Raw genomic sequence first — 21189 nt, forward strand, 5'->3', positions numbered from 1 at the left:
TCTACACACTCCGCGTATTAAGATATAATGAATTGGGTTATCCCTTCTCCCATCAGTAACGCGGTCTCTTGGAGATAATTTTGCAATGAAACAAAACATTTAATATTTCCATGACAATCCAAAATATATTCTCCACTGTCGTTCGCGACTTCTTCTTATCTTAACTTTTCAATTCGCTGTGGGCAAGAGTCTTTCGATTTCGAGCTGAGTGACAATTAAATCGAGCTCGTTCTTTAATAAAAATTAAATCGAACTGCTCGAGTTGATATTTTTATTTTCGTTGTAAGAAAGTAACTGCAAAGTAAGGACTCGTTATTTTTTTTAGTAACTGTAACTGTAACGCGTTACTTTTCAGAATTGGTAACTTGTAAGTGGAACTGGTTACATTTTTAGCAAAAAACCTGTAACTCTAACTAGATACTTTTATAAAGTGACTTTTCCAACTCTGTGCAAAACGTGGAGGAAAGTCCTCTACTAAGCCGTAGAATTCTAATACGAGACAGTAGGTTTTCAACGTCCAAATTCAATCACAAATCTTTTTTCGCAACGATTAGTCCAAGTCTACAATAGAGATTTAAACCCTCAGCCTTGCGAAATTGACTAATCACAGCCGCACATTCTACTCATACTTGACCGTGACTGGTCAATTTCTTAAAGCTTAGGGCTTAAATCATCTATTGTGGTCTGGAACTTACGCGATCTACCGATCAACCCAGACAGCACACGTAGTTCTATGAATATTCGTCTGGAGTGCGGATGTTGTTAATTTCAGAATATTCGAATTGAATGTCCTATAAGTTTGTATGGATTTCTACAATTAGAAATCGTCCATTCACAGCAAAGGAAAAACGTTTTCAAGATATTCGTCGAGAATGCTTGGAATATTCGTGCGGAGTAAGTTTTGAATATTCATCGATTGCGCATTGTTTATTGTGTTATACACTTATCTTATGCAAAAGGCAGCGAAACCTGTGCTCATGCTATGCATATGCATAACCCGACACGCTAGAGTCGACAGATTGTTCTATTCACGTTCGAAAAAGATTTACAGTAGTGCCAGTCAAATGTTCTATGAACATACGATAAATATCTAAGAGTGACCGCCCATACAGCACCTTGCAGCTACATTGCAGCAACGTTACAGCAATGTTGCAATATTGTAGCAACGTTATTGCAATGTAACTGCAAGTTTTGTGCTGTACGGGCAATGGAACATTCCAAGTATCAACATCAGTGATATTTATTGGCCGTATCTGGCAATTTTAATATGCCTCAGTGGTCGAATTTCACGTCCTGGTCCAAGTTCAAACCCTGGCTGAGGTAATATTTTCCGCAATAAATTTTCTGTATTATTAAAATTGCCAGATATATGGTCAACAAATATCACTGATGCTGTTTCAGAGTATTCTCATTAGTTGAGTCCAAATATTCTTGAGGAATTATATTCTCAAAATGCCCACAGGAGTGTCTTGCACGTGCAATCGATCTAGGAATTTTCCAGCAAACGGGTTTTACTCCAAGGGCAATGAATTCATGGTGGAACCAACGAACGGCGCCTGTTAATTTAGCGGAAAACCCGCTGCTCTCATAATCTTTCTCTACAAATCTGCCGATGCGTGCAGAAATTCATGTGGGAAGGCGCCAATGACTACGTTTACACGGCGGCTTATAAGCCGATTTAATAACTACAGTATACTACCCGATCCAAATTTTTTCCTTTTGATCATAACGATCACTTAAATATGAGCTTCTCTGATACTTAAACTATAATTTCTAGTATATATATACATATATGAAAAGAAATTTATTAAAATGTTTAGGGTAACAAAGTAGGCTCATATTTAAATAATCATTATAGTCAAAAGGAGAAAAGTTTTGGATCGGATAGTATACCGTAGTTATTAAACCGATTTATAAGCCACGTGTAAACGTAGTCAATGATTCCCCGTGCGCGTTGTTTCTCCAATCGGCGGGATTGGAGAAAAAATCGTGCGTGCGCGCGTAGGCCGCTCAATTCGCGGCGCGCGAGCCTGGGCACACAAGTCACCGTGCCGTTACGTGTGTCGTAACCGTATAATTTAAACTGATCGGTGATAATACGATGCGCGATATCGGCAGTATCGGCACCGAAGGTGTACGTCGCGCGAGGCCGCGGCGCAGATAAGCCGCCGATAGCTCGCGGAAAAGAGCCCCGGGGCAGCCTCTTCTCGGGGCGCAAACATCCGCCGGGCCCGGAAATTTCTAGGCGCGACGCGATTCCTGCCGCGGCGCCCGAGTGATTCGCGCGGGTAAATATTTCAGCACGACGATGAGAGAATATGATTGATCGATCGTCGGGCGCGACGTCGAAGGCGCGAATTGGGCGACGGTGGAGGGGGAAGGCGGAGAGAGAGAAAGAGAGACGGAAGCTGAACGCGAAAGGAGGGAAAGGAAGACCGGGGTGGAACTTTACTCGCTCTCGCGGGGTTCCGTTCTCCGCGGAGGGGAAAAAAATGCTACTCAATGTCGAAATTTCACGCCTAACCGAGTCGCCAAGAATGGCAATCGATAGAGCGACGCGGGAGAAAGGAAGACGGAGGATATCGAGTGCCGACGCGAGCGAGAGAGAGAGAGAGAGATGGAGGGGGGTGAGAGACCGCGAGATAGACGAGGACGAAGCGACAGGGGAGGGGATGCGGGTATATATATATATATGCGCGCGTTCGACGCACCACGTCGCTCCCGTTTCTGTCGCGCGCGCGGACGAGAGGCGCGAGGATCACGTACGAAGGTGCTGCTGCTGCTGCCCGGCCTGGCCTGGCCTGCTGGGCTCCTCTCCGCTCTGCGTCGTGCCAGTGCCCCCCGATGCGGTGCAACGTGCGCCGTGCGCTTCCCCATGCGGCGAGCGTTACCGAGTAACGCAGCGCGGTGCTGTTCCCGTTGACGCGACAGCCCACCCCGTGGTGCCCGGCGGTCGTAAAGTGCCTTTTCTGTCATTAGCGCCTTCGCACGTAAGATGGTGAGTCCTGGTTCTTCCGTTCCTCCACTTTTCGCTCACCGCACGGCGAGAATTGACGCGGACACGCCGTCGCGCGCGTCCGCGTAGACGTAGCTCTGTTCTTTCTTCTTTTTTTTTTCGTTTTCATCGGCGTTCGCAGTTTCAGAGAGACGGGGTGAGACTGAGGCAGCAGCACGCGGCGAAGCGCGCGTCGGTCTCGGAGCTACCCTACGAGAACAGGCTCGCCGCGGGGAAGCGGGACGCACTGCCAAACGACACCCAGCACCTCCTCTTCGTCCTCACGTACTTCCTCTTCGTCTCCTTCGTCATCATCGTCCTGGAGCGGAACCTGCCCGAGCCGGTCACCCGCGACACCGAGGCGCTGCACCCGGGCAGGTTCGTCGCCGAGCGCGCCCGCGACCACGTGGTGAACCTCACGTCCCTCGGGCCCCGCATCTCCGGCAGCCACGAGAATGAGGTGCTGGCCGTGCGGTTTCTCACGGCGACGATCGACGGCGCGATCAGGACGGCGCACGAGAATCACAGGATCCTCCTCAACGTCACCAAGCACAGCGGCGCGTTCCCGCTCAAGTTCCTCGACGGCATGACCAACGTCTACAGAAACGTGCAGAACGTCGTTGTCAAAGTCGGACCTCACCGGCCCACGATGCACAGCCTGCTGCTTAATTGCCACTTCGACTCGTTCCTAGGAAGTCCAGGTGAAAGCAGTGCGCGACGACTCTCGTTTGCACGCATAATTGTCGTCCGTGGACCCGTCCATGAATATAAATATATTTCAGGTGGCTCCGACGACAGCGCCGGCTGCGCCGTGATGCTGGAGATTCTACGGATAATAACTCGCGGCCCGCGGATACTCAAGCACAGCGTTGTATTCCTGTTCAACGGGGCGGAGGAGAATCTATTGCAGGTATATTAAATTGATAATCTAATCTCTCGACGCTTCCGGCTTATTGATTAGTTCGGGTGCCGTGATAACGCGCGATTCCGCGCACGCCGTGTACTTTGCAGGCGTCCCACGGCTTCATAACGCAGCACCCCTGGGCGAAGGACATACGAATGTTCATAAATCTGGAGGCGTGCGGCGCCGGCGGTCGTGAATTATTGTTCCAAGCCGGCCCGCACAATCCCTGGATTATCGAGGTATATTATCCCCGCTATTATTTCTCCCGCTGCCTGGCGTTAGAGTTAATTTCTTATCATGGCGCGTTTGTTAGATGTACGCGAAGTCCGTACCGTATCCCTATGCGTCGTCGTTGGCTCAGGAGATATTTGAGAGCGGTATCGTACCTGGCGACACGGACTTCCGGATATTCAGAGACTTCGGAAAGATTTCCGGTTCGTAAAGGTTGCAGTATACAGATGCGTTCCGACAACTTGTCGCTGCGAAAACATTTTAACTAACTTGCACCTGTGAAATTTCACGCAGGCCTGGACTTTGCATGGTCGAAAAACGGTTACGTATACCATACTAGGTTCGATAACGTCGATCAGATACCGCTGGGGGCTTTGCAAAGAACCGGCGATAACATACTCGCCTTGACACAGGGAATAATATTTGGAGACCACCTGTCGGACATCGATGCGCAAGAGTCGCGGGGCAGCCTCGTCTTCTTCGACTTCTTGGGCGCATTCGTTATTAGATGGCCACAGTACATTGCCAGTACAGTTAATATCGCCAGTATAATTATAGCTGGGTACTCTATCCATTTGAATATGCAGAGTGCGCGTAGAAGTAAGAATATATAATTATTATTTAGATCCGGCTGCGCCAGTAGACCTGAAAATCTCGGTTCTCGTTTTCTCGAACAAATCTGAGTAATACAATCGAATTCTGCGTTATCGGATACAGATGTTAAAAGATGGATGTATATGAGACATTTACTGATATGCATCGGGGTGATCATAATCTCGTGGTGGGCATCCATGTTCTCTTGCACGCTAGTCGCCCTGTTCCTGACGAAGCTGGGGAAGGTGATGAGTTGGTACGCGAGGCCGGCGTGGCTGTTCTTCCTGTACGTTTGCCCGACCATATTTGTGTCGATGATCGTCATCTTGCAAGCTGGATCGAGGCAGAGAAAGGCAAGCGACAGAAACATTGCCGCGCAGCGATTTAAATCCTTGCGGGTTGAATGACGCCAAACGGATTTGCTTGAAAGCTCATTGCGTACGAGTACATATTATATTCATCTACGATTGTAGGAAGTCGGCTCCGCCTGGATCTTGTATCACATATACTGGGACGCGTATTCCGTGATATGGATGTTGATTCTCTTCGTGTGCGTATTATTTGGACTACGATCGGGCTTCATACCGCTCCACTGGGTCTTGTTCCCGGCGATTGGCAATATCGTGCGACACGGCTTCTTCAGCAAATGGAGAGGTGAGGACGCCCGCGGCATCGTTTCTTACGAATTTCTTTCTTTTGTTTTTTTTTTTTAAATGCTAACACCGATAACCTTCCATGTAAACTATTTTTTTAAGTATCCTAATCACTCGACTGAATGTACCTTTATGAATTTTGTAGACTGGAAATGGCTTTGTTACCAATTGGGGTCGTTGAGTTTGTCTTACATACAATCGTTTTACTTAGCGCTCGGTGCTCTCTATCTCTTCATCCCAATAATGGGACGATCCGGTGGCAGTATTAATTCCGAAGTTGTAATAGCTAACATGCTGTCGATATTATTCTGCCAGCTAGTTTGCTTCACGGTAAAATATTAATAGCTTCGATTCTATAATTCGCACGACGTAAATTTTGATTCTCTCGTACGAATCTCTTCTCGATGTCTGTCATAAAAATGTAACTCACAATATTTTCAGTTGCCAATAGTGCTTCTAATAAAGAACGCGGAACGAATTATAAGTGTGATTGTTGGAATTTTCTTAATCGCTATTGCTGTGTTAATTCTAACACCACTTGGATTCCCTTACAGTGGTGATCCGTTGTCGCCTGCTCCACAACGATTCATGATCGCGGTAACATAATTATCTTTTCTTGTCTCTCTCCTGAAAAATCTTCGATGGAAGATGATGTAGATCTGTATATTGCTCATTCTACCTTCGATTTACAGCATAGTCGACGCCAGTATTACAATACAGATGGTATTGAGAGGTATTCCGGTACGGGATACTGGTTAGTGGATTTAGATATGAATAGTCCTTACAGCGTAGAATCAATAGTACCTGAAGTAGCTGCCGCGACGCCGACAGTCAGGGATTGCGAGAAGGAATTGTACTGCGGCTTCCCGTATTTAATGCCGGTCACAACTTTCTTGTGGTACGTGTCAGAATCAGCGGCACATTATTCGAGTATAGACGCACGAACTGAGAGGAGACTCGTTTTACAGGAAAACTACCTGGATACCCGGACCTGCTCCGCTCCTAAGTATTCCGACAAATCTCGAGATAATTTCAAAGACTGCGAAACAGCACATCGTTAATTTCACCTTTAACGTTACAGGTGAGATATTGTTACAAGTTCGGGTAACTTAAATTTTACGTGTCTTCGCGGAATAACGATTAAATGTTATCCTTAAAATTTATTCAGGTCCCGACCACATAGGTATAATTTTGTCTCCGTACAAAGGTGTACATTTAGAAAAATGGTCTATAATCAACGAGAAGCCATTGCAAGGTCCAATGTGGAACGACAGAGAGACTTATTTTATTTATTACGCATGTGCCTCAGATTGCGTGCCATATACATTTTCTATCGAACTGAATGTAAGTGTTCATCGTGTTAGCTTAGAACAGAGATAAGCGTTGGCTGTGCTGCAAATCAAATGTGGGCTTTTGGCGTTCAGGTGTCTTCAGTGCAGAAAGGACCATGCTTATCTATCGCACTGGCCGGACACTTCTTGCACGGCGAACACCAAAGATCTCTAAGATTTAAGAAGTTTCTGGCACAGTTCCCACCGTGGACTGTCATCGCTCCCTGGACAGCGTCGTACAAGTCATGGGAGCTGTAACAAGGACAATTGGATGCGGTAAACGTGACTAGAGTATAAAGCAATATTGTCCGGATCGTCTCTCGCGAATTAACGAAGCAGCCTAATAAAGCGGTACTATGCTTTTCGAGCACGAGACCTAATGCCACGGCGACGTAATGTCGCTTGAATACTTAGACCTAGCCTTCAACACTTCCTAAAATATTACGATTTGAGAAGAGGCATGGAGAAACGTTTAAACGCGATAGAGAATGGAACGGAGGAAGACGTTCCCATTCTGAGTTTATATATGAATTTTTTACTTGCATATGATCGTTAATAGAGACTATTTCGAAGTAGCCTAAGACGTTGATTCAGATTTTAAATCGTGAAGAGTATCTTATCTTAAAAATCATATATAGAGAGATAATATAAAATATATATGCCTGGGCGCTTTCAAAGGTGATAACTACGATTATTTTTCGTAGAAACGCGTACGATAATATTGCATATCATAAGCTTTAGACTGATTCCATGCATTGTCTTTCGATTTTATCATTTTCACGACAGCAGATATCCGCAAGAGGGAGAACGCATTATTAAGATCCAAAATCGAAACCTCGAATTATACGTACAATGTATAGAAACTGTGATTGCATGACGTACGCTCTCTTAGTACGCTTCAAATTTACTGAACAAAATAACAAGTAGTAGTTGAAATTGCCATCTCAAACGAGATGACTAGATCAATAATAGCATGATTAGCGCGCACACGTTAGTGTGTGTTATCGGGCACGTTCTACAAAAGTTACGCAAGTGCTATCTAAACTACATTTCTAGACTTTCGTGCTGTAATACCTTGCAGTTTGCACAAGTGCAAGAGTTCACAGTTTAATCGTCTATATCTGCTGTTTGGTACAAAGTACAGATTCGTCCACAAACAAGCCAAACTCTCTTCGTAGGCAATACAAATGATAGCACGCGCGAATATAGTACATTTACATACCTTAGGTACCGCGGCATCTTAGATCTCGCGACGAACAAAAGTTGCCCGATGTACGAGATAATCAAATACACATTTTAAAGAAATTTTATATTTCGAGTAGTATAATAGGACAAAAGGAGGACAAGTTTCAAATAAACACGTACATAATCGCACACATACGTATGCAGGATATGCTTGACGTGTCTCATTCTATTGAGTTTGAGTATTTCGTTATGCATGCAATCAATTTCGGGCAGTCTCGATAAATATCAGCATCTTGTAGGGCAGCTCGTTATTTGTTTTTCCTCGTAATCACAATCTACGAACCATTCCTCTTTTCCCTAGCTCTAAGGAAAGAGATAATCCATATTTTTAATAGCATATCAAAGAAACTGAGACTTTACGTAGATACTCCTGACGTGATTTAACGATTTTTTTAATAGTTTACATTCACCGTTATCTATTTTTTTAATTTCTGTTTACTGTTACGGAGGTATCCTTAATTGTTCGCTTTCCCCGTGCAACTGTCCTCTTATTCACTGAAAATATTTCTTTTCTCTCCCGTCAAAAATATTCCCTATTAACGTGTCTGTTAATGCATACGAAATATCTATTTCACGATAACGCACTAACAATATTTCGCATGAAGGCATCTGTCACGCATGACAATTAAGAATTAATTATTATTCCGATTCCTCTAACATAATCTTAAGACATCGGTAAGATATCACCTTTCTCTAACAAACAATCGAGCACCTTCGTCATTTAGTGACCACAAAAAGTTATACTAAACTAAAATCGATTAGCAAAACGTATAGTTTCGATTTAACAATTTGAAATGATAGAAAATACCGCTAAGTAATACAGTTCTTTTCTCCATAGACATATCGCGGATAGTTTAATAAACGCCTACGCAAGTTACCTCGCGTAACTTAACGAATTGTTCACTTAACAATGCTTGACAAAATAATATATTAATATTATATTGTAAGACTTCACCGAAAATCTTTCACGGGTAGGGTGTTACATTAGTGATAAATAGTACAACGTGATTCGTTATAAAAAATAATAGTTTTATATAATATATTAAGTAGCGAAAAAAAGAGAGAGACAGTAGCAAAATATGTGATTTTAACGAAGTTTAAACATTTTGAATATAAAGCATGTTGGGAAACGTTTACGTAATATATTTTTGTATGTGGTTCAATTTGTTTCTCCTATTATGTTTGTATGATTTAGTTTATATAATTAATGTCCAATTACCGGTATTAAACTGTGGCTGTTTTATCTAATTGTTCGTTAATTTGCCTGCAGCGTTCAACGTTGAGAACCAATGGTTATGTTACTCTCGATAATGGCACAAATTTACGATTGCGTTTCTACTTAATTCTCGTGCACAAAGTTATCCACGTTACTTGACTGCTATCACTACGTCGTTTGTTACAGGCTGAAAATAACCGAATTATTCATTCGCTTTGTTTTGTTTTCTTTTTTTAACGCCGACGTTATATCTTAAGCCTTGTGTCCACAATCGAAGAGCCTTGTTCAAAGTCTAGTTTCATGAAATGTGTGGCCAGTCAACTTGCGTCTTTTACGGAAAAGCTACGCATTTCTCGGAACTGAAACGGTCCCAGTTCTTGGATCGTGGACACAAGGCTTTGTAAAGATATATCTTTATGTGTTCCATGATTTCTTAGGCGACCGCTACGGTAATCACCATTGCGCTATTACTGTTATTAATGCGAGATATGTAGCGCGCTTGTTAACAGGGTCTTTTTTATTTTTTTGTTTTTTATTTTATTGTTAGGTGTAAAACGAAGTTTCTCGCCTCCTGGCCGTCTCGACGAGATTGACGTACGTGCAATCGTTCCCGAAATATGGGAAAGTGCGTTTTCTTTTTCTTTTCGCATTGTAGTGCGTCCTGAAGCATACATGTATATCTGTACTTCGGTAACTTCGTTTTACGCCAAGTAACCGGCCAAAGGAAAAGGATCCATCCATTGCGTGACAAGTGTACAATTGTAGTTGCCTAATAACTTCGTTTCCGTTATGCCGCGTGCAGGGGGACGTTTTCAGTGATAAAAGTACCGCGAAATGACCAGCGTAACGCAGGACTCAATTCGAGGAATTTAACGTTCGATAAACGGAGCATGTTGATAGTAATATATATGTTTTATTTTTTCCTCCCCTGCCAATTTATTTATACACAGGCGTATGTTCCTGCTTGCGTTATATTAAATTTATCGATATGCATATATCGCGACATTGTTACTTGGCAGTTGTTGTTACATGATTAAGAGATTATATGAAAGAGGAAATAAAGAATTTTAAATTGGAGAATTACGCCAGCCGTTTCCTCCATTTTCCTTCATCGTGTCTTCTGATTTCCCGTAGCGACGACGACGGCTAAATCCGATTAATATAAGTCGCTAGGCAATTAACAAATCGATGCAACAATCGTGCGGTTTGAACTGCCTATTACCGACGTGTGAATGTTTCTTTTTTCGTGTGACGATTCTATTACACAAACAGAGTGTCATCGATGTCGGTTACTGTTACGCGACCTTTTTAATCAATACGGAATTGTCTTCGTTATCCAACGAATCTTTTGTTCACCGAATCAATTTCCTGTTTTACGTACGACACTCTTACACGCCGTTTGTTACGACAATGACGTTGCTTCGCGAGTGAAACTCGCGTAACACGGATCACGCGGACAATCAAAACGATCATACGGAAGACGACATATATTTACTTTTCCTGTCGTCTAGCGTTCGCAAGAAAGAACTGAATATGATTTAGGAATTGACCTTAATGAATACGTGCGTTACGTTAATAATTATATATGTTATTAATATTTCATTATTAGTATCATTAATATTTATAAACTTCGTTACAAGTGACGAGTTATTTCCCGACCCTGCATTTTACTAGTAAAATCTATGGTAAAATTTCCAAAAACTTTGTTCAAAATGCCACGTTGCCCCACGATTATAAATGATTTTTCAGGGTAAATTTTAAGAGAAAATTCTCTCCGTGCAATACATGTAATACATACAATATTGATATTACACTTAATTATAATCATCAATGCGTGCTCATCAAGAAGTGTCTTATCGAGGGATACGTGAGAGAGGAATTTACTCGTCTCGGGTGTCTGCATGCGATGTTTTTCGGCATTCCCCGGACGGAGAACCGGGCTTTCGCTCGGTTCTGTCGCGGCGTTTCGTAAGAAACGTGTCAATATTGACGCACCGGCATCCTGTAAGGCGAGAACGATTTCCTAGTTAAAACGACCCGCGGCCGTCGGTGCCGTCGCACTGATTCGCGCGTCGCGCTCGGGACACGAATGTGATCGTGGCGTCGATTGTGATCGCCGGGCACGTGGATTTTCCCGAGAATCACGGGGTCTCGCGCGACGATCGAGAAATATCGGAGGAATACCGGGCGCGGAAAAAGCTCTCCAACTGTTGTGAAAGTCTGGAATCTGACTAAAAGCGTACGCTTTTTAATTGTGGCGGAATCTAAGAGCGTACTCTCGAAAAGTCAATCAGTGGATTTTCAGTGGAAACAGTGAATGGTCACTGATTATAAGCGTACCACTGCGATTTTCAGTAGTACACTTATAACTGGAAATCAGCGACCATTCACTGATGTTAGCAGTGATAATCCACTGATTGACTTTTCGAGAGTACTCGAATCAAATTTACGAATTTTACAACTGTTGCGCTGTAGCTTTTTCCGCTGAACGCAGCCATTTATTGGAGAAATATTACTCGCGAGGTGGAGGAACGGCGGATTAGCTCGAGGAAAATTCGAGGGAACTGACGAGCGATTGCCCTGAAAAAAAAGATCTTCGGGTAAGTGTTATGAGAATGTTCTGTTTCTGATCTTCCTTTTTCGCGTGCTCTCTCTCTCTCTCTATCTCTCTTTCTTCTACTTTCAAAATAATCAAGATGTATATTCATACTTGGGACGCATTTGTAGCGCTAAACATAGCGGCCACCGCCTTGGATCCATTCTCATCCGCTGTTTTCGCAGACCGGCCGTTCCCCGTCGTTAGAATGCAGTTCGATTGATCGCATTCCTCGTATCGGGCGAGTCAGAACTTCCCGGGGAAGTATCGGGCCTTCGCGCGGATTTACAAACAAGCCGACGGTGTTATTGCGGTGTCGCGGGGACGCACGATTTCCCCGCGTACGCCCGGTCGCGATAAGCCTCGGGCGTGGTAACGGCGCGATAAAGGAGAACTTTTTTCCAATACCGAGTGACGGCGGGAACGAAACCTTCTCGCGCGAATTGAAGAGAAGAACCACCGTGCCACGTCGAGAGACTATATAGATGCACTCAGCAGAAAAGTTGCGCTTCGCACACCGAGAGAATTTTCTCTGAAAATTTATCCTGAAAATCATTCGTCGGGCATTTCGAAGAGTTTTGTGGGTTTTTGTTTTAAATTTTACCGTGCATTTTTCTAGTAGAACGTATGGTAACCCGAGGCGAAAATCTGTGTTATATTGTGCAAATGCTCAAAAGATGAGCGTAGTCTCTAAAAGTCAATCAGTGGATCATCACTGGAAACAGCGTATAGTCACTGATTGGCAGTTACAAGTGAACCACTGAAAATCGCAGTGGTATACTTACAACTGTAAACCAGTTTAGAAGAAATTTTCCCTCCATCTTACAACGCCCGAAGTTGGCACCGCGATATTCGACAGAAAACGATACATTGGCTGCGTTCAGCAGAAAAAGCTGCTTTGCAACTGTTGTAAAATTCGTGAATTTGATTGGTGTGGTCTCTTACTCTTGAGTGAATTTAAGTGCATACGCCAATCAGATTTCATGCATTTTACAACAGTTGCAAAGCAGCTTTTTCTGCTGAACGTAGCCATTTTATCATTTCATTCTAGATTTTAGAACTTTTCATATGTTAAGATTAAAACATTCCTTTCTCTCTGCAATAAATATGATTGGCGCTATATCGGTCCTATGATACATTGAAGTGTGACAGCATTGGATACGGAAATCTTTTCCTGTGGGTGTAGGTCGAAGTTTCGCCTAATCGTAACATCGCGATTCTACGCGACGTCTGACTCGAGCCGGGAATCCCAATGGCGACTCCTCGACCTCGGGCGGTGGTCCCCGCGGAGGCGACAAGCTGTCGCGAGGCTTGTTTTGAATGTTCCGGCGAAACAATAAAAATGTTACGTAAGTGCCAATACTCGCGGCCGCGCGCACGGCCGGCTTATCGCGGCCGATCGGACGTGCACGCGCGGAATTGAACGCGCGAGGTGTCAATTGGTACCGCGGCGCGCGGGCTGTGGTGCACGCCAGGAGGATCCCAATTAGGACGAGCCGCTTATCGAAACCGCCCGATAATCGTCCCGCGTCAATCCGCGCCCGCTTGGCCGGACGACGAGGTCGCTTAATTCTGGAGATCGGATTTATCGGTGAAAGGACTCGCGCGAATCGCGGAGTGACTTCGTGACTTTCACGGTGACGTTTTCCCGATCGCGGCCGGTGCGCGTCCCGCCCGACGAAGGGACGGCGTTCTTCCCTCGGGCCGTTCAATCTGAATTTACATTCGCCACAATCGGCGCAAGACCCTTACGCGGGGTCTACAGTGAGAGTCGCAGACTCGCAGTCGTAAGAATATAATCGGCTGTAATTGATCAATTCAGTCAGGGCACATAAGAATTGGCCAATCGTAGTAGACTCTAATTCTTACGACTACGACTCTCGGACTTGCAGTGTAGACCTCGCATCCATTCTGTTCCCGTGCGGACACGCCGCTGGATCCCGGAGCGGAAACGCGCGCAGGAGCCGATCGGGCCGGCGAGTTTTTCCATCGGAGTTTCGCTAATTAGAGACACCGCGCAATTATGAGCGCCCTGTAAAACGACTTGTTGACCGCAGGTGTGCCGTGTTATCACTCGAGTCTCAACTGGAGTTAATTAACCGCCCCCCTTAATTATTAGCGCGCTAACAACGGCCGGCCCGACCGCGGGACGTACCTTCCCGTCCGACGATCAACGCCGATCTCCCGAGAGAAAAAGGCAAAAATTCTTCTTAAATCTAAGTCACACGAGTTATCATCAAATACGACATACGCTCGAATTCGCTGGTGCTTTCCGCTTTCGAATGCTCCGCGTCGTATTCTCAATGCTCCAAAGTACATCATCAGCTCATGAGTTGCGGTCAGACGTCATCAACGTGCTCCAAAGTCATATTTCTTGAAAAATCAGCTCTTGGAGCGCTGGCCTGTTTAACATATTTAAATGTTACGAGTATATATACTCTCTCTAAAATTCAATCAGTGGATCTTCACTGAAAACAGTGAATAGTCACTGGTTTACAGTTGTAAGTATACCACTGCGATTTTCAGTGGTATACTTGTAACTGCCAACCAGTGACTAGACACTGTTTTCAGTGATGATCCACTGACTTTCAGAGAGTACGCTCATCTTTCGAATGCTACGAGTATGGAGGAAAGTCCCCAGTTATGAATAGACTCCTAATATGAGATAGCGGAGGTTCTGCTGAATTAATAGGCATCATCTGTTGGTTTCACCATGAATTTGTTGCCCTTGGAATGAAATCTGTTTAGTGGAAAGTTAATTGTTAGATCGTGTGATCGTTGCGAAAAAGATTTGTGATTGGATTTCGACGTTGAAAACCTGCTATCTCACGTTAGAATCCTATTTTATAATAGAGGACTTTCCTCTATATACTACGCTTAACTTTTGAGCATTTGTATGACACAGATTTTCGCCTCGAGTAGCGACGGCCCCTCGGCCCCGATCCTACGTTTCCCAATCGTCGCGAGATCGCCTTAGTGCATCGGCTAAACATTGACCCGGTACAACCGAATGTTGGGCCAATGTTCAACCAACGTTTGGGTCCATGCACTGTGCTACTAGGGCGCTCCCTTCGTCCTTGCGACACACCAGCCCTTTGCTCGCAGCGCCGAGCCTTACACGGCGCGTCCGTCGCGCCCTACAAAACTGTAGCCGCTTGTTCTGCAATTAACACGACTGCTCGGTTGCCGCGGTTATAGTAAACGCGCTCCACAGAGCCCACCTCATTTGCACGGCCTACTTCTAACCGAGATCTCCGGCTCCTGATGCTCGCGCGCGCCGTTCCTCTTCGCCCGTCAATGTCGCGCATTGTTCCGCATTGTGGGAAATGACGATTCTCTGGCAGAGCTGCGCGAATCCGTTCCTTTTTTTTCTCCCCGTCGCTATTAATATCGATTACATCCCGCGCGATGACCGCGCGCCCAGTGAGAAATGATTTTTGTCGATCGATGTCGAAACGATGTCGAATCGACACCGTCGAATTGACGTTAAATTGACAATTCATTTCTCGCTGGGCGGTGCCGTCACATTTGCCGGGGGAAGCCGCTCTTGCGCCTGGACCTTCGCGAACAGTCATCGCGGCAACCTTAAGGTTGCCTGCATCCACGATGCTAGAACTCGGTCCAAGTTTCGAGAAATGTGCAGAGACTTGCAGCTATTCTGTAAAAGCTACAAGTTGATTGACTGTATATTTTTCGGAACTAGAACTTGGGCCAAGTTCTAGCATCGTGGACACAGGTCTTTAGAGAGTCCCCTTCGAGGAACCGCCTGCTACTCCCATTTCCATTCTTGCCTTCGCGCATATCGCTCGCTCGGTACTGCTCCCCCGCTAGGGAAAACTCGCAGGGGGAAGAAGCAACCTGTTCCGTTATTATTTCCGTTTGATCTTTGTCGCTTCCCGCGACGCGTCTACGAGAGCGATAAAGACTCCATGACGCGAGCGAAATGACCGTCTACCCAGCGAGAAATGACTCGTCGATCGACATCAACGCCGCCCAGTTGACGTCGACTCGACATCAATTTGAAGGTGTCGATATCGATATTCGACATCGTTTCCGACGTCGATCGACGAGTCATTTCTCGCTGGGTCCTCGTTTCATCCCTCGCGCCCACGGCCGGACTCTATCGAACGAATTTTTCCTAATTAAACGGCACCGACCGGCAGGAGAGGCGTACACCCGGCATGTATTTATATCCGCGGCCCGATTGGCAACCGAATATTCCGCACGCCGGATGGAGAACGTTGGAGAACGCGTAGGCGCGTTCCATCGCACGGCGGCCGTTCGTGCGTACGTGTTTCGCGTACGAATTAATTGTTTCCCTTTTTTTTCTCTCCTCCTCTACCTCCTCTCCTCTCCGCGGTGGCCGGTGAGCACAACACCGAACGACGACGATGACGACGAGGACGCTGCGGTGGCGGCGGCGGCGGCGGCGGCGGCGATGGTGGTGGTGGTCGACGACGATGGCAACCGTCGTCATTGTTGCCGGCGATGACTTTCTCCGCGGTGGCTCCTCGGCTTGTCAGCTAATCGCCCGCCGAACGAACGAGTTACTTTCATCGACGATCGAAGAGCTTATTTGCGTGGGCCGTAGTTTTCCTCTTTTAAGTGGAGGACCATGTGCCGCGAGGCGTCCTCCTCGAGGATCTCTTCTCGTTCCGGTGACGCGCTAGGTGAGTCCAGTCTTTCGACATTCGAAATGAGGAAGTAGCAGGGATAAGTAGAATCGGACGTGAATAATATAGAAAGACTCGGGGAGAGCAAATATGTTCGGAGTTGCGGCGGTTCGGGAGGAATGTACGAGTTTACTCGGAATTCTTCGGCTTCGAAATTGTAGAAGGAAAATTCCATTGAATTTCGTCCTACGAGACGATAAGTCTATCGCGAAAATAAAATATCTGCGCAATAATAATTTGATATCCCTGAAATTTCGGCGCACGGTTTTACAGTCAATCGCAGTAGCCGATCCCTCGAATCGAATACAGTATTGTCGCTTTGAAATAATCCTTCGTCGACCGGAATATGGATAGAGCGTGAGCGCAACTCACGCGCGATTAGAGTTGGGCTGATGGCAGAAAACGATCCGTAAACGCTCAAGTCTGTCTTACACCCGTTTCTGCCAACGCAGTTTAACTTTAATTTCGGTTCAACTTACTTTGTATCTTTTTCTAGTTTTACGAATTGGACAAAGACAAGAAGTAACTTAAGCCGAGATCAAAGTTAATCTGCATTGGCGGAAACGGGCATTAGTCGTGGACGTAAGGCAAGGAAGAGAAAAACGTAAGTCTTAAGCGTTTACGGATTGTTCTGCCACCAGCCACACGCACACAGGTACGCGTCGTGCGGCTGTAGCGCCGAACCTGAACCTTCTGCACCGCAGGGCGCCAAGTTTATACAGCTGTTCGGTGACGTCCGGTACCTTCGCTACCTGAGAAACGTCTGGGCGAGCGTGTACCTGCCGGAGGTAGGCGATACTTCATTTCCCACGAAAAGGTTTCTTTTTCGCGTCGCCTCGCCGCCAGGAAGTCGCGGAGTCCACAGGTGTGCGAGCTATTTGAATACGAATTATTAGTCGAATTGGGGTTCGGTTCGATTTAAATTAAAAATTTGAATTTCAACTTGGAAAGCTTCAAAACTGAACGCCTCGAGTACAAATCGTATGCATGATTCCGGTCATTCCACTTTAACGGCCCAAAAGCTTATCTCTAACGATTTTTTTTCACAGTGAATACACCATACAATGAAATAAATCTTTCTGAGATTGATTAGGGCACTCTTAGATAACACAGGAAAATTTTTGTCACATTCGAAACAATTTTTTACTTAAGCGTTTTCTACACCGTTCGAATTTCGTGTCAAAAAAGATGCAAGTCCGTTGCGTTGAAGACTTTTATTATTCAGGCTTAGCTCAAACAAAAAGTCAAAGAAATTCCTAATCTATATGAGTGTCACTATGTCCCAAACCTCGGTTAAGAATTTTTATTTAAAAATAACAAAATGGCGCCAGTTTGAAAAAAGTTGTAAAAAGTACTTCTCAAAACTTCTTTCAACCTGGCATTTTGTTATCTTTGAATAAAAATTCTTTAAGATAAGCATAGTTTTTGGGCTGTTAAAGTGAAATGATCCCTTAATCGAGTCCCCGGTGGAATCTTTGTTCGGTGGAGAAGCGATCGAGATCGAATTGAGCTCCATCGATCCCGCAACGCCCGAAGGTTCGGCGCGAACGGAAATTTCGGTTCTAGCTCGCCGTTACGTAAAAAACGGTTCTGCGAGACACATATGTATAATATATATATATATATATATATGTCGTTACATTCGCTGCGGTGTAAATTCGTCGTACATTCCTAATCGCGATGCGCGAGGAATGATCAATGCGCGATGCAACGACTCGATACCGTCGCCGATGTCAGAGACGAGGAATTTTCCTGTTGCCGTTCGAGAGACCGAGAGAGAGAGATCCGAGAAAGAAGTTTGCCTCGTCGCGGAAGGAAAAGTGAAAGAAAACAGAATTTACAATGCACTCGTCGGCTCCCACCAGTACTGGCAATCGTTCACCTGATCAAACTCGGGTTCTATGTCGCGAAGAGTCGCGCTTTTTAAATAATTTACCGAGGCTCGAAATGATTAACAATCGCGCGGGCTGAGCTCGGCGAGGGAAGCGGAGTCTCCGGGCCGACCAGCGACGCGAGTATAAAGCTTGTCCCTAGTAGTGCAGTGCATTGGCTAAACGTTGGCCCAATGTCGGTTATATTAGAAATGCATTGGCCGACATTGCCCAACGTAAAGCCATGGAATAAATGTAAATATTGCACGATAATAATTGTATAATATTAGATTTACATTGGAAGCGCGTTGGTCGATATTTGAGAATGTAATAAGAATATTGGTCTAATGTTGTATCAATATTAAACCAATATTCCTAAAAGACATATTGGCTAAATATGTCTAAGCCGCAAGAAATCTGCCAAAGACAGTCGATCATTCTTCTCATATTTGACCGTGATTGGTCGATTTCTTGCGTTACGCGTCCATTGTAGAATAAGCTTAAGCGTGCCGGCTCACTCGCGTGCGCCCGAAGCGTCTCGAAATTCGAAACCACACCGGTTTCAATATCCCCGTTCGTGATGCCACCATGGTGGAATGATAATGACGACGGTCTAGGCGGAGATGCGCGGCAAAATAAGCCGCGAACGCGAACGCTCGGCTATGTACACAATGGGTATGATGTCATCCGGCCGGCGCTCGGTATTTGGTACACGGGTTACGCGTGATTCGCATGAGGAGACCCAGCCCGCGGAGGCCCCCAGGCCCTGGGCCGATTTGGCCGTTCGTTTCTTCGCCATATCCGGTCACCGATGGCGAACACGTGACCCCTCCGGTGGCGCGCGAGTCCGTCCCGATGCCGGAAGTCACGAAGAGCATTAAGATCCCGCGAACGTGAGCGGCGTTTTACGCGCGGACACCATCGAGAAAGCGCGTTTTCGAGGAGCGCGCTTCCGGCTGAAGATACCGAGTGCCACCGAAATTATCGCGAAAATATTGCCAGCTTAAACCGGGTGAAATTTTATTATACCGATTTCGTATTCGCTAAACGAGTCTTCCCTAGTGGCACGGTGCATTGCCACCTGGCATTTTTTAAATAATACAGAACATTTATTGCAAAAAATATTACCTCAGCCAGGGTTTGAACCTGGACCTCCCTGTGCTCTAGGCGGGTGTCTCACTAATTCGACCACTGAGGCTGATACCTCAGCCAGGGTGATTTACATTATTTCCCAATATTGCGCCAGTATATTGTGCTGCTAGAGTTTTCCCCCAACAAGTCAAATCGTCCGACGAATGAATGATTACTGTAAATTGCAAGAAATTAATTATATTATGCAATTTGAGATTTTACTCCATTTCTTTCGTCAACGATACACCTACGAGATAAGAACAGGATAGATACGCCCCGCGGATCATTTACTCCACTTTCTTCGAGGGGGGGGGGGGAAGGGATCGACCCAGTGAGAAATAATTCGTGGAAACGACGTCGATTCGACTTCAATTTGATTCCAATTCACGTCGACACCGTTCGACGAGTCAATCCTCGCTGAGGACGTTTACTAGCGCTTCTAGCGAACGATCGCTAGAGGATTTCTAGGAATGTCGCGGGTGTAGGTGCACGAGAATGTAGCGGGCTTCATTAACGCCTTCTGGCCGCCGACGGGAGGGCGACGGAGAGTGATGATCCGCGATGGAGAACGGCGCGGAAAGAACGGCCCCTAAACACCTCTCGACTCCAGCCAATGGACGTTGGGACGGCGGAAGAGTTCCAACTCCCCTCCTCGAAGACCGCTCCTGGTGTGGACAGGTACACGCCACGTCCTTACGCCCGCGTCTCCTCGAAGGTGTCGACGCCCACGCTACCAGTTGTTCGGCGGCCTCCGGCCTCGTGCAGGTGCCGGTGCCCTCGGCACTCGCGTGCCGTCACCGCAGTTGAATTCCTTATCGTGCGGTATCTCTTGTATTATCTCCCGCGTCTTCCCCTCGGTGTTTACCTACGAAATTCTGCCCCCTATCTTTATGAAATTTGGAAGAACGATAACGTGTTTCGGGACCGACTCGATCGCAAGCGTTTCCACGCCCGCCTGTAACGCACCGGCGCCGCGCCAAGTCCGGCCAGTGAGATCTCAAGGTTCGACACTTGAGGACAAACGCAGTTTGACCTCCGGGCTCCCCGGAGACTCATTAGTTTTCTTCATTTTACTTGCAAATGGACGACTGTGCTCTTCAGCCGAGAACTTCCTAGAAAGTCGTAGTTACAAGTTCAAGGGCACGCAGCCGGCTCGTGTTGCTCACTAAAAATGTGCGAGCGGCGACGATTAACGTGGCAAAATTCCGTAACGTTCGAATCGCGCGGTAATTTCTCCCGTTTAGTCCTTCTCGCGGCGCTTCGGTCCCGCCGATCTCGCGGATTCTCCAACTGCGCCTAAAAGTGCACGACGAGATCTGTGAAATTTATCGTCTATCGTAATTTCTTTATTCAATTGTGCGTGATATTGCCAAAACCATTCTGGTTCCTTCAATCTTCCTCAATGTTACGCGCGATTACGCTTCCTCTTTATCAAACAGGATTGGCGAACGAACGCAATGGAGCATCCGGTCGATCAAGTAAGTGCAAATTAATCCTTTAACTGGAACATATAAGTCTCGCTTATATTTTTGTCTCTTTGGTTTCTTAAGATGCTAATGTCCCGACATTAGTTAATGAATCGACATCGATCGACGTGTAATTTCTCGCTGGGTTGCTTTTCTATGGTGCAAAAATATGTAAAATTATAAGTAAGAAAAATATGTCGACCACGACTTTATTAAAATTTAACGTTTCGACCAATATTTCTGGTCCTTTCTAAAGCCTTGTGTCCACGATCCAAGAACTTGG

General features: G+C 45.8%; 1 protein-coding gene and 2 long non-coding RNA genes across 4 annotated transcripts in view; 1 reads left to right on the forward strand and 2 right to left on the reverse strand.

The window, feature by feature from the left end:
• The first annotated feature begins 2516 nt into the window (after nucleotides 1–2516).
• LOC105564325 (endoplasmic reticulum metallopeptidase 1-like) lies at nucleotides 2517–10252 on the forward strand. The gene is made up of 14 exons (XM_012016620.1): nucleotides 2517–2998; nucleotides 3138–3696; nucleotides 3778–3905; nucleotides 4007–4138; nucleotides 4213–4333; nucleotides 4425–4730; nucleotides 4848–5077; nucleotides 5198–5378; nucleotides 5523–5707; nucleotides 5819–5974; nucleotides 6070–6275; nucleotides 6346–6458; nucleotides 6546–6721; nucleotides 6802–10252. Exons 1-14 carry the CDS (start codon nucleotides 2996–2998, stop codon nucleotides 6964–6966), a joined length of 2661 nt encoding a protein of 886 aa, XP_011872010.1. The 5' UTR covers nucleotides 2517–2995; the 3' UTR covers nucleotides 6967–10252.
• Nucleotides 6885–19473, reverse strand: LOC105564324. Of its 2 annotated transcripts, none has more exons than XR_001009108.1 (3): nucleotides 19438–19473; nucleotides 14017–14167; nucleotides 6885–6960 (listed from the first exon to the last, which is right to left on the reverse strand). It is a non-coding gene; the product is annotated as an uncharacterized LOC105564324 (long non-coding RNA). The 2 variants fall into 2 exon arrangements; XR_001009109.1 differs by lacking the exon at nucleotides 19438–19473 and adding an exon at nucleotides 17218–18222.
• A 15-nt stretch (nucleotides 19474–19488) lies between these two features.
• The window catches only part of LOC105564332, a 4466-nt gene continuing 2765 nt past the window's right edge, over nucleotides 19489–21189 (reverse strand). Inside the window, exon 3 of the long non-coding RNA XR_001009111.1 lies at nucleotides 19489–19615. This is a non-coding gene — a long non-coding RNA (uncharacterized LOC105564332). The remainder of the gene's footprint in view (nucleotides 19616–21189) is intronic.

This window comes from Vollenhovia emeryi, unplaced genomic scaffold (assembly GCF_000949405.1).
Source record: "Vollenhovia emeryi isolate VEMERY1.0 unplaced genomic scaffold, V.emery_V1.0 DF939166.1, whole genome shotgun sequence".
Taxonomy (NCBI): domain Eukaryota; kingdom Metazoa; phylum Arthropoda; class Insecta; order Hymenoptera; family Formicidae; genus Vollenhovia; species Vollenhovia emeryi.

Bases quoted from the DNA above. Each gene is read 5' to 3' on its own strand.
- LOC105564325 (XM_012016620.1), top strand. The intron at 4,334-4,424 runs GTTCGTAAAGGT...AATTTCACGCAG, and splicing joins AGACTTCGGAAAGATTTCCG to GCCTGGACTTTGCATGGTCG. The intron at 6,276-6,345 runs GTACGTGTCAGA...CTCGTTTTACAG, and splicing joins CCGGTCACAACTTTCTTGTG to GAAAACTACCTGGATACCCG.